This window comes from Serinus canaria, chromosome 1, assembly GCF_022539315.1.
Source record: "Serinus canaria isolate serCan28SL12 chromosome 1, serCan2020, whole genome shotgun sequence".
Taxonomy (NCBI): domain Eukaryota; kingdom Metazoa; phylum Chordata; class Aves; order Passeriformes; family Fringillidae; genus Serinus; species Serinus canaria.
Window position 1 is genome coordinate 83,458,901 of NC_066313.1, and position 13,162 is coordinate 83,472,062.

The 13,162-nt window shown below is 35.7% G+C and overlaps 1 protein-coding gene across 1 annotated transcript in view; it reads left to right on the forward strand.

Moving 5' to 3' along the window:
* The window catches only part of TMEM131 (transmembrane protein 131), a 94,016-nt gene that overhangs the window by 45,359 nt on the left and 35,495 nt on the right, over positions 1–13,162 (forward strand). Inside the window, exons 5-11 of the mRNA XM_030234209.2 lie at positions 2,146–2,269; positions 3,169–3,285; positions 4,161–4,283; positions 4,951–5,031; positions 7,614–7,764; positions 7,896–7,952; positions 8,863–8,924. Coding sequence (XP_030090069.2) covers positions 2,146–2,269; positions 3,169–3,285; positions 4,161–4,283; positions 4,951–5,031; positions 7,614–7,764; positions 7,896–7,952; positions 8,863–8,924 — 715 coding nt within the window. The remainder of the gene's footprint in view (positions 1–2,145; positions 2,270–3,168; positions 3,286–4,160; positions 4,284–4,950; positions 5,032–7,613; positions 7,765–7,895; positions 7,953–8,862; positions 8,925–13,162) is intronic.

Genomic DNA, 13,162 nt, shown 5'->3' on the forward strand with positions numbered 1-13,162 from the left:
ACTAAGGCACTGGGAGCATGTCTTCCACTGAGGAGAGTGAAAACTTGTAGTGAGAGCTACAGAACAGACAGCTGATCCTCAGGCTACAAGAGCTTTCTTCAGTGTTGGAGGAGATTGACTGTTATATTTCTTCTCTATTTTTAAAAAATTTTGGTGTTGGTAGAATCTGGGTACTGTTGTAAGGCTTGACCACTTCGTCTAAACAAGGAATTTGCTGCAAAAATGTTGGCTGGTATTGAAGCTTCTACTTTTCATAGTTACCAAACAGATAAAATATTCAAGGCCATCTGTAGTGATGTCAGAAAGAGTGTTTGAAGCCATTCCTTCATAATTCAGGGGTGCTGGGTAACTCCCTAGCCACAGACACTTTTCTTGGTTGAGGATTTGCATGTTTGTTTTTATGGTGGGATTTTTGGTGGAAGTGGGGGTAGAGTTGAGGGAATTTGGAGGGTTGGCTCTCATTTGCATTCCTCTGATCTGGTAAGCTTTTTCCTAGCAAAAGAACAGGTGCATAGGTTTACTGTTTTATTCTATTGACCAACAGTGTAGCAGTTACAGTAGTTAATGCAAAATGTCAGAGCTGATAAACTATTTCCATTTCTGATATTCCCATGTATGCTAGCAAGAGATGAAAATATTTTCTGTTAGGGCTTAACCCAGATGTCTGGTTTTGTACAGGTTTTGAAAGGTAAGAGAAATTGTGGTCCCTGTCACTGGTGAAGTTAGAGAAGTTAAAATGAGATTTTTTTTGACAGTGAAAGAAGGATCAAGAGCAAGTGTTTGCTGACGGAGACATGAAATTATGTGAACTCAGCAAGTAATGAGTTTTACAGTGGCAGACTGCAGATATATTTTTGGTAGTGATGATGTCATTTATTGATGGTTAATAATTGTGTCTTTGAATTAATAACATGGTCTTTGGCATCTGCTTCATGCGTAGGAGGTTCTGTAACCACGCTCACTTCGTAAATTGTAGCGCAGTGTGTTTATTGTCACTAAATTCTCCATTCAATAGAGCCTTTAATTTACAACAAAGTTAAATGGCTTCATCTGTTGAGATATATTCCACACCCCCCTCTGAGCTGCAAAACTGTGACTGCAGTAGCACATATTAATTTGGTCTGTTAAGTTTAATTGAGGATGGCAGAACAGCTGCCTGTTTCTGGTCATCATCAGTACAGGTACTACAGGTAGTAGTTCTTACCAGTAGTTTTGGTGTGTCCTTGCAGTGTTTGGAGCAAGTGACATGGGAGAGAGTGCTACATGGACTCCATGTAGCCTGAAAGTTAAGAGTTAGTATTTTGAATTGCAGAATTCAAAATGCAGCAGTTTTTAATCTGTAAACCGCACACTGTATTAGTGCTTTGGTGCTGATACTTAAGATGTATGGGTTAAAAGGCATGAAAAAAATTTTGACAAGACAGTAAAGTCTGAAAATAATTGCTGAAACAGGAACATCTATTGTCACCTCAGCTGTTGTAAGCAAAAAGAAACTAGCCAAAAGGTTGTGTCAAATAAATTTGTTAGCATGTCTTGTTACTGAAAACTTAAGCGGTTGTTTGACTGCTTGACTTCCATCTTTTAGGGTTCCTAAATTCTAGAATTTATCTTAAGCTTTTTTTTTTCTTTTTAACTTAAGGTATTAATTCAAATACAATATAGAAATAAAATAGTAGTTGCTGTACATGTCTGTATACTTAATGCTGTAGAGTGTATTATAAAATATAGTACCAGAAAAATTCTGGGTAAGACTACTACTTTTGGCTAATGTATTTTCTATTTATTTTCAGTTGCTGTGTGCAGCCTGTCTTAAGATAGTTATTTAGGGGTTCTAGCATAGGAATAGAAAACTTTGCTTCTTTTCATTCTGAAGTAAAAATCTGACAATAGAATTTTGTGCCCATGATGCAACATTAGGTTAAACTTCAGGAAAAGTAAGCAATAAAATAATGGAAAATATGTTAACTAAATAATTCTTATAGGTCCAACATACATATGTTACTTGAAAAAGGCATTAAATGGAAAGCTCTGTTGTCAGTGCTCATCACTTATGTTCTCCTATCTGGTGTAATGGGAAAAAAGTCCAATGCTTTATTGTCTAGATTTCTGACACTTTGTAAATATTTTCTCTCTCTATTTTGACAGGCCAGTTGGAATGCCAAAAATGGAAAAAGTTTACCTACATAACCCTAGCTCAGAAGAAACAATTACATTAGTATCAATATCTGCTACAACATCACATTTTCATGCATCGTTTTTCCAAAATAGGGTAAGTTTTTTTACTTTCTCAAAATTAGCTTTTCTTCCTTCTCTCAAATCTGGATGAAAACTTCTCTAAAAGAGTGACTTACTGCAATAGTTACACACCTAGAAGTATTAAGATACTACAGTTCTTCATCTCAGAGCAAATTTGAACTGAGCACAGAAACACAAGGAGTCCTGCCTATGTTGAAAATACATATTATAATTGATGGTTTAACAGCAGATCTCCTTTGTTGCTGAAGTGAGTACATTTCCTCAGAGCACTTATAGAAAAAGACTGTTCCTATAAATTTTCTGAATATTCTGAGTCATGTGAAGTGGTGTTAGTGTGCAGTAGTCACTCCAGTGTACTCAGAGATGTAATTTTGATACAGGAACTTGCACGTTCAAAAGCATGTTGTCAGCAGGGTTAACTGCTAACCACATTGCTGTCAGATAGAGTCCTCTAGTTTCAGTTTTGTTTGCAGGGCCTGTGGCTTAGCAAGAGCCACGTAAATGTGAAATAATTCAGAAAACCAGTCTGATAAGCAACCTGTTGCATTTATGGGAGTGAGTCTTGTAGCAGTTGCATTTCTCCAGAGACCTTTGAACTGTCAGTCTAAAATATTTTTGTGATAAGCTGAACTCTAAATTCAGAATTCAGTGAAAAAATTCAATTAAATATGATCCTGCACTAGATAATAGTTTGAAATTAAAGCTATTTTTATTAGTTTGTTACATGTTTAGTTTGTTTGAAAATTCTACTTTTTTCTTTCCAAACTAGCAGTTGACTTTCTAACATCAGTATTCCACAAAGGACACATGAGGATTTATGCATCACAAAAACTGTTGTTCATCTGCATGATGCAATTTATTCAGTAAACAATTTTGCTTATCCCTCTGCTTGCTTGCTTTTATTTTTTCCAGAAAATTCTTCCAGGAGGAAATACGTCCTTCGATGTAGTTTTCCTCGCAAGAGTAGTGGGAAATGTAGAGAACACTTTATTTATTAACACTTCTAATCATGGGGTATTTACTTATCAGGTAAGAGGATTACATGCTTTTCAGAAAAGTGAAGTGTGAATCAGGCAAAGCAGTGTCTATTATGGGATGCATTACCATCCAAGGATACTTGCACAATAGTGGTGGGTTATGGTTTGGGGTTTTTTTTTTTTATCAACCCAGTTGAAGAAGTTTCCATCCCTGTTGTTTGTTGTAAGACAAACATTACACCGTTGTAAGGATCAGTAGGGCAGTACTGTAAGCCAGATCAATGAAATTACATAGGATTTAAAATCCTCCCAATACCTTTTTTGCATATGTTATTGTAGTGGCTTATTGTAAGGATCTAGCTCATACTTTAGCTCTTTACTTATCTGATTCAGTGGCAAGACAATGTTATTCATTAAGCTGGCATTACACACTGGAGATTCAGAAAGATAATTCAGACAGATGAGAGAGACCAGTAAGTGAAAAATGAGAGAAATCCTCTTGTTGAAAGTAAGCTCTTACCATAGCAATGTTTTGCAAACAAAAAAGCAAGAAAAATGCTTCCCAGTACAGGTAGTTTCATAATTATATGATTAAAGGAACATTTCATATTTCATTAGCCTTTAGCTGGTATCTACCTATGACACTCTATTCTAGAGTGTCAGAAAAAAAGATGGCTTTTTGATTGTCTGTTTTTCAGTATATGTGTAAGTAAATAGTAGAAATGAGAAATAGCCTTTAGCTGCAAACTAAACCAGTTTCTTTATTTCAGAGCTTTAGTATGATACTGGTTTTAAAGATTTAGTTATAAGTATACTATTAAACTAATCAAAAAGAGTTTATGGTGGATTGCTGAAATGGGTGGGCATATTAGACTTTGCAACAATTACATGCAGCTACTTAAGTTTGTGTTTCTTTTTCTGAACCAGGTGTTTGGCATTGGAGTTCCGAACCCCTATCGATTGCGCCCATTTATTGGGGCACGAGTTCCTGTAAATAGCAGTTTCTCTCCTATAATAAATATCCATAACCCTCACAGTGAACCTTTGCAGGTGAGCATAAGAGAAAAATCACTCAAATGCTTGTTTATGGTATTAAACTGAAATTTTGTTTATTTTGGTGCTGCTTAGATTCTGTTTGAACTTTAGAGCTATTTGAGGTCATGTATTTCATATTACAAAAGGTTTTTTTCTGCTCAAATGCAAATCAGTTCTAAACATTTTAGATTATAGTCACAGATCTCTTAATTTCCTAAACTGAGATTTTTCTAGTGAAAGTTCAGTTTTTAATATGCTTGTTATTACTGAAAAATAAAGATTTAAATTTCACTGGTAATTAGGAGGAATACTGAAGCAAACAAACAGCACGTTTAATCTAGTGATGCCTCTTAGCCTTATTCTGTCTGGTTTGCACAGCATAAGGTGATGTTTCAGTATACCCCAGTATGTAATCTTGGAAACCATTCTTATGTTTGGCAGGATTCATGTCTTTACCTAATCAAATTCTGATTCTGTTGAGTGATTCACAAACAGTAAAAAGGTCTAGAAAGCTCATAAAGTATAGCACTAGCAAATGGCTACATCAGCATTAAAGTGAATTTGTAAGGTATTGCAGTGGTCAGTTAGTCACTAATCTATGCCATTGCCCATGATAATACCTGTTAAGTAAACAGGATCCCTTTAAGGTGGAGTGCTAACATTTTCCTGTTACCCACCGCAGGTGGTAGAAATGTATTCCAGTGGAGGTGATCTCCATTTAGAGCTTCCAACAGGTCAGCAGGGAGGTACAAGAAAGCTGTGGGTGAGTAGTCATGTCTTGCAGCACTCATTGTATTTGTTTGGGAGGTTTTATTTTGATATAAGCTTAGGCTTTGTGTTTTGTTTTGTTTTTTACTAATGTGTCTTGTCATGTAATCATTTAAAATACTCCATAAAAATGGAAGCAGTAACAGGGTCTGTTAATATTATGGTAGTAGGAGTTGAATGAAAGGTTTAATTAAGATAAGCCATATGCATTGAGCTGTGCTGTTTTGAAGTGCAAATAATAAAATGCTTCCCGTTAGAATGAATTACACTTACCTGAGCTTTCAGTCTTGGAGGCCTGAGCTGGATCTAACCCACAGAAAAAATATACATGTTTTTGTTTGGTTTGTTGGTTAGGTTGTTTTTTTTTTTAATTTGTCTTGGCTTTTTTGGTGATGCTGGGGTTTTTTAACTTGGGAAGTCCTTCCTGCAAATTACTATGAATGCACAGATGGGTTGAAAATGAAGCTAAACAAACTTAGGGAAGAAAAATCTATTCCAGACTACTAAATAAAACAGCAGTGTGTGTAGCTGAAGTAAATCCCTAGATCATGAGTTGAGAGTAGCTGGAAACTGTTCTGGAAACACTCCTACATGCATGCCCTGCAGCTACTCCCTACTCAATGTCTGCTGCTAGGGAGAAGGTAGTGAATTGGATGAACTTGTGGTCTGGTTCATTAAATCTGGTTTGAACAAAGACATGCTGATATCTTTAAGTGAAATAAAATTTAGAAGCATCCTGAAGGTACAGTTCTTGGCTGCGTGCTGTATGTCACACCATTGGTAATGTCCAGCCAGATACAAAACCTATTTTCCTTTTCAGTTAGAATTATTTTATGATGACTGGTTTTTGGTCTAGGAGAGACTTCAGAGCCATTGGGTTCCTAAGTTTTTCTCTTGCTCAAGTGTATCATTACAGTAATGTGACAGTTATATTTGTTTTAAGAGAGTATTTCCAAGTGAGTTACAAAAGACAATAGCAATTCTTAATTCTTATATTTTCTGGAGAAAGTCCATTAAAATGGCAGTGTTTTAGGTACAAAACTTGTAAGGAAATAAGTATTAACACAGATCACAGCATTTTAAAAAAGGCAGTGGAAACAGATACTGAGGGGTAGGTGTTCACATGAAAATGGATTTTAAAACATTAATGTCCTAATGTTTTGACACTGCTTTGGTCAAATTGCATTGCTTCTAAAGAAAGCCCCTTACTGGTTGTCAGGAGAAATCAAGGGGGATGTTTTTCAGAGCATGAAGCTTTTTGACTTCTTTTGGCCAGGTTGCCAGTTAAAGCAGTGATGACTCACATGTGAAAGTTTCCAGTGTCTGGCAAGGACTAATCCTCTTGTTTCCTCTATCCATCCATTTTCATACCCACTGGTATGCATGTTCATAGAACCATTGGTATTTCAAAACAGTAAGGCAGCTTTAAGAAATCAAACCAGTTGAAGGAAACACACAGATATCTCATTGTATTGGTTATGTGAAGAGCTGTACTGCAGTTAGAAAAAACTTCAAAGCAGCAGAAATTACTTGAGTTATGGTGATGATACTTTGGCATATGGATATACATAATTGTATAAAATCGTTCTGATGCCAAATGCTTGAATGATTGGATGGAACAGTCTGCATATGCCGGAGTATTTTTTGATCTGACCAACTTTGGATCCCTAGTTACACATATGGAAGAGTCAGATCACATACTTTGATACATTAAAGAATGGCTGCATTATGTTGGGTCTGTGAAAACAGAACTTGAAATCTTCTTACTTTGATATTCAACAGCTCCCAAAATATACATCTGCAGTCATTGTGCCTTAGAACATTTCCAGTTAAGGTTTTCATCTTCTATTTAAAAACAAAAACCAAGCAACCAACCAAAAATCCAATCCTCAGACCTTCTGTAATGGGATGAGGAAGACGATCTGATGTTAGTATTTCAGCTGCAGTGCTGAAGTTAGTCTTGTGCTCCAGCTGTGTTCAGAAAATACAGAAAAAGATGTCTTTCAAACCATGAATGCCGATTAGAACTGACAGAATAGGCATGGTTTAGCAACTGAAATTAGTTTTTACTTTCTCCTGTAAATTACATGGTGGCTAATAAACATGGAGCTCCACAAGCTTCTGGCCGCATGGAGTTGTGCACAGGTTAAGTTTGTGTTTAGCACTGAAACGTTGGAGAAAAAGCACTCAGAGTGTGCAAAGTCAATATTTGACATTACTGTCAACATTTTTTCTGAATACTTTTTGTTTATTGCCAGATTCTGCTAATGTAGCCTACTGTCTTTTTACCACAAATTGAATACATAAAACTTAGAATCCTAGAATTGTTAACTTAATTAAATGGGACATGAAAGTTCTCTTGCATATACCTAGTTTTGATCAGTGTCATATTAGATGATTACAACTATGCTTTATAAATTTAATGGTAATTTTAATTATATGAAGCTTATCTCTTCCTGCTCTTGTAGCTTTTTCTCTTAAGACAGTTGTACTCAATGCTTCTATTGCAATTATTTAGTGTGCCAGCTTTTTTTGTAATTACTGTGCTCTCATAGATGTGCTTTGATTCTTTATCAGGAAATACCTCCCTATGAAACAAAAGGAGTGATGAGAGCCAGCTTTTCTTCAAGAGAAGCAGATAATCATACAGCCTTCATTAGAATAAAAACAAATGCCTCAGACAACACAGAAGTTATTATTTTGCCTGTTGAAGTAGAAGTTACAACAGGTTTGTGAAAGAGTGGTTGGGGTTTGATTGATTTTTGGGTTTGTTTTTTGTTTTGGTTGGGTTTTTTTTCAATTATTCAAATTAATTAACTCTTAGTATAATTAGAAAATTGTATTTTCTTTTTTTTAAAGCACCAGGAATCTATTCATCAACAGAAATGCTAGATTTTGGTACACTACGAACACAAGGTAAACCAGTCTTCAGTTCTCAAAGTATTGATAAGGAATAGGGTGGGGAGAGGAAAGCCCAGTGCCTTTGTGCTGTTCAGGGTTGCTTCTGGAATGATGCTTTTAAAGACAGATTACAACAGTGTGTCACAATAGTGCACAGATGCAAGAGTACTTGGGGTGTGTACAAGCAAGCAATAGTTTGCACACCAGGTTGTAAATCCACTAGTAAGGTTAATGTTACACAGTTGCACATAGATTAGCATGAAAAGTATTTCAGTTCAGTTAGTTTGTGAACTTGTGAAAATTGCTTCACTTCTGGGTAAGTCTTAATGATTTTCAAACAGGGGAAAAGTGAAGGTGGGCAAACGTGATCAAATATTTTATGATAGGATCTTTTTTTAATTGGCTCTAACACGTTTGGGCTTAACATTAATATGGTTTAGTGATAAAAAAGTAGTAAAACTACTAGTGATCAGAAAGTAGTAAAACTAGAGGTATTTTTTGAAACTGTAAGAGGGATTTATTGCTGACAAAAAGCAGTATTTATCTTCTGTTCAACTAAAAAAAAGATAGCTTCTGAAGAACTTTTGCATGCTACTTCCTTAACATGTAAAGACTTTCAAGTAAGAGTAATTTCTTCTGAACATGGTGCATCTGAAAAAGTCATTGATTTTAGTATTTTAGTCTGTTCACTTCTTAATGTGTTAGAAATATGAGTGGTAAGATGAAGGATATAATGCGTTCTAATACACAAAGAGGCAGTTTTGTTGGAACTCGCTATTTTGGCTGGCTGTTCTGTCATGTTAGTATAACTTTTTAACACTGAACAGTGGAGGTATATAAGAAACCAGCTAGTGTAAATGACTTTATATAAGATTCACATGTTAAAATAGCCTAATAGACAGGTGTCTTTTTTGTTCTTTAACAGATCTGCCAAAAATTTTAAATCTGCATTTATTAAATTCAGGAACAAAAGATGTGCCAATTACAGTAAGTTTGATTTCTTTCAATTTGAAACTTTCTACATGGATTTACTTTTTGTCATAAAAATTGATGATTCACAGGTTTACCATGTAGTGGTCAGAATTAGAAGCTAGGCGATGTGTGTCTGAAAATGTAACTTAATATCAGAGTAGATAATTTTTATTCATGTTAATATTAATTTGCATCATAGTCTCCTTTGAATGCTCTGAACAACATTTTTAGGCTCTACCTGCAATATCTGAACCTTTGGAAACTTTTATACTTGAGAACAATAATTAATGTTCAGTGGGTGAGAAATTAATACAGTCTCTGTAAGATTCTTTGTCCTCATCACATTTACACATCAGTATATAAAGTGGTTCCCCACCATAATTTTTTAAGATAAGCCAAGCTTATCTACTGCTTTCAGGAGCTGCCTGCAAAATTACCTTTTTTCTTGAGCTGATTTTCTTTGTTGCTTGAAATAATAAAGGAACCCAAAGACTCCAGGGCCCTTTGCAGTAAGACCACTGGAGCCTAAAGTGAAGTGCAGCCAGCTTCAGAATTCTAGCATTTGGATTTTCTACTTTCTATTTTTACTTTAGAAATTCAGCACTAGTCTGGTAGTCCGCCTTTGTTCATTCATACCTTCTTCCTGTGTGATTTTTCTCATTGCCCACTATTTTTCTCACTTCTTCCTTCTTCCCTTCCTGTCTTCCTTCTTTTCCAGATTTAGTTGTGTAGCTAGCTATACCTTGTCCCAGTGCACTTCAAAAAGTGTTGAAGTGTTGAAATGGAGCCAGAGGAGCCAAAAGAATGACTGAAGGATTGGCAAAGGTTCCTTACTGAGATCTTGGAGAGCATTTCTCTGTTTATAAAGATTGAAGCTGTAACAACGAAGAACAGTGTTTTAATAGTAGAGATCTAGCAAAATCTTAGGATACTGGAAACTGAGGCCAGATGGATTTAAAGTAGAAACAGGAAACATTTTTAGTGATGAAGATAAGTTTTCACAGAGACAATAGACCATTGCAGTGCTTGCTAAGCTGTTTTTCCCTAATAATTTTCAAGACAAGAGACACAGTATACTGCAAAAGATTTTTTTTTCATTGAGGTCCTGATGCTTATTGCAACAGTGAGGTCAGGTGATCCTATAAGAAGCATGGCTTTGTAAGCTGTGACACAACTTCCACTGAGAGTTTTAAAAACCAAAACGACCTGTATAGGTATATGATTTTTGCATTGACAGGATTGGTAAATTCAATATTTTATTTTTCCAGCTATATTTGCATGTTTATCATCTTAGATTTGACAGTTTGCTTGTTGGGTTTTTTTTAAAATAGTTTAAAGTGTGTCATATACTTGTTGTGTACAATGCAAATAACCATATTTTCAGACTATCAGTATCACTTCTAATACCTGGTTGTGTAGTGCCTGATTCATACTCCTCCATTTAAGAAAAGACCCAAGCCCATCCATTTGTTTTTTTAAGCTATGGTCTTTGGACTATGGGCTGTAAACCATAAATACCAATCTAATGGAAGGCTGATAACTGACTTGATAGCCTTTATACATGCCATGACAAAACTTTTTCAGAGAAATTATTTTTTTACTGTGTATCAAAGCAGTCGATTTAGTATTTTTAAAGCCTTTGGGACTCACTTTTGCAAGGAAAAAGCTACCACACAGTCCAGACATGATGTGTTTTTCAGTGTATCACATGGCTCATCAAGTAAATTGTTCTTTTCATTAAGGGACAGCTTTGTTGGGAAGTTTGTAAACTTTCTAGCTTTTGAAGCACTTTGTGAATTTCTACTGCTGTGCCAATCGTTGAATTTCAAAGTGGAAAGCAGGACTAAAGAATTTCACCAAGAAGAGACTTGGTGAATAGCTTACTTCTAGGAAAGCTTGACAAATAGACTTCTGACCCTTTAGAGCTAGTTTAAAAGTAGTGAGGCAGACTGTGTGACAAATTTCATCTTAATGTCAGAAGAAAAGGCCAGGGCTATATTTAGCATATGTTTAAGCTGGCTGCTGGAGGAGCTAAATATCTTCAGGTCATCAGTGTGTGAGAGACTGCTAATACTCTTGCCAGACTTGTGGTTGTTCTGCCTTCAAGTACTTAGTCATGCCTTCAAGTCCAACAGACTGGTTGAGGAAGACAAGAGCAAATAATTTTCTTTTTCAAGTTTTAAAACTACTTATATCTCCCTCATTTTGTAGGGTTTGTTCCATTATTAAGGATAATAATGCTTATTTCATGACTGGATAAACTAGTCATGCTGCAACAATTAAGCCATTCTGTCAAAACTCTGGTAAATGTAGATTGTTGATCACTGTTTTATCCCTTCTCTGTAATGAAAATTTGGTCTTTCCTTAAGGTACTTTAAGCTTGTTTGACTGCTGAAAGCAAAGGGATAATTCAAATCTTGGGTTTCTGATCATATTTGATGCATGAAGAGCCAGGAACTTCAGGACAGTCTTAGTGAAGCTGAATCGTATCAGTTTGAAAACGAAAGTGTTTGTGTAAGAAAGTATTAAGTTCTGTCCTGGCTTTAGAATAAGGGTTAATTTCTCTTAGCAATCTGCAAGAAGTAGTTTGCTTCTGTGTCGTGTTTTCATCTTACATTTAGGTGCATGCATCTCAAAGTTACCAAGGATTACAGTTTAGTAGTAGTTTGTTCCATGTACTGGATGATTCTTTATGGAGAAAGTGAACTTTAATTAGTTAGGTGTTTCTCTGTTTAAACACAAGGCCAAGAAATTTCTGACAGTTGTGTCTGTAAAAGAGAATAAAACAGTTCAGAGATGGTTCTGACACTAATGGAACCAGCCTTAATCTGCTATCTGTAGCCACAGGGCTTTTTTGTCTATGCTAGGTGGGCAAGACAAAACTGGATTCAGGAGCCTTCTGACTGGTAAACAGTGTAGATGAACATGAGCCAGTCTTCCAACCCATACTCTTTAGTTTATTAGAATACATGTAGCCCAAGAGTCCTTAAACATTCAAAGTCTTTCTCAAGAACTCCTGCAAAAGCACAAAGTTTTAGCCCCCCTTCATGTCCTTTAGCACATTTAAGATCTTAATTTTCTGCAGTTATGCTAAATATTGAATGTGTCTTCACAGAGCAGGGTCAGGAGTCTTGAGTGGGTCATTCTGTGGGAGAGCCATGTGTTACTGAAGTATGTCTATTTAAAATTATTCTTCCCTAGAAAAGTTACTGTTAGGAATATTTCTGAGAAAATTGGTGGTATGACGTTCTTGATGGAACTTGTTTTGTTGATGATTTTTAATGCATATTTCAGGACAGACTTTCCATGAGCTTTATTTTGAAATAGGTTGAAATTTGAGGAAAGTGACATTGAAAGGATACTTAAGGATGTTTGCTTTTTTCCTTAGTTATCCTAATTTTGTATTTCACTTTATAGCATGTAATCAAGTAACAAATGGGAAATGTGCATTATGTAGTTCAAAAATTTTCAACAAAACAGTGTAAATTCCTTCCTCAACTACATTCACGAGCTGTAGACATTTTGAGTAAATACATGTAGGTTTGTTACACTTGTGGTTTAAGAGATGCACCTCTGAAAGCTGCCATTTTTCTGGTAATAGACTGTTCTTTTGAGTATTTCCAGTTTGATTTACTAGATGAAATCAGCATTATTTCAAAGCAGTAATTAAAGAAAGCATTTTGCGTGCGAAGAGGTTCTAAAAATATTTATTGTCTCTGTCATCGAGAAGTTGTGAACTTTATCACAGCTTTGATTTCATCTGCTTTAGGAGGGTTTTTTTTAAGTTGTGTCAAGATTTTAGTTTTGTAGTGTGGATCTCATTAGAAGAAAATTGAAATCATTATTAATTGACTTATGAAGAGAAATACCAAATATCTGCACCCCATGTACGCAGATATGGTGGTGGATGAATTTCAGTGCTGTAAATTCAAAATACAAAACTTCTGCTTGAGTTAATGGAGATTATTCATTAGCTGCAGGAGTAGTGCTGCTTGTTCCCACTAAGGTTCATGTGGTCTGCAGAACTAAGTTATTTATGCACATTTTTATGGCTTTAATTTACAATCAAGGACAGCTTGGCTTGGAAGAACTGTAATTGGTTTGTGCCACAAGCTGTCTGCCTTCCTCCCTGACCAAGAAAGGCTCAGCTGCTTGTTAAACAGGTGCTAAACCTCTGCAGCCCAGCAGAAGGTAAGGCAGCACTCATTTCAGTTTTCTTAATTCAGCATCCTATAATTTGCTGTGGCTTAACA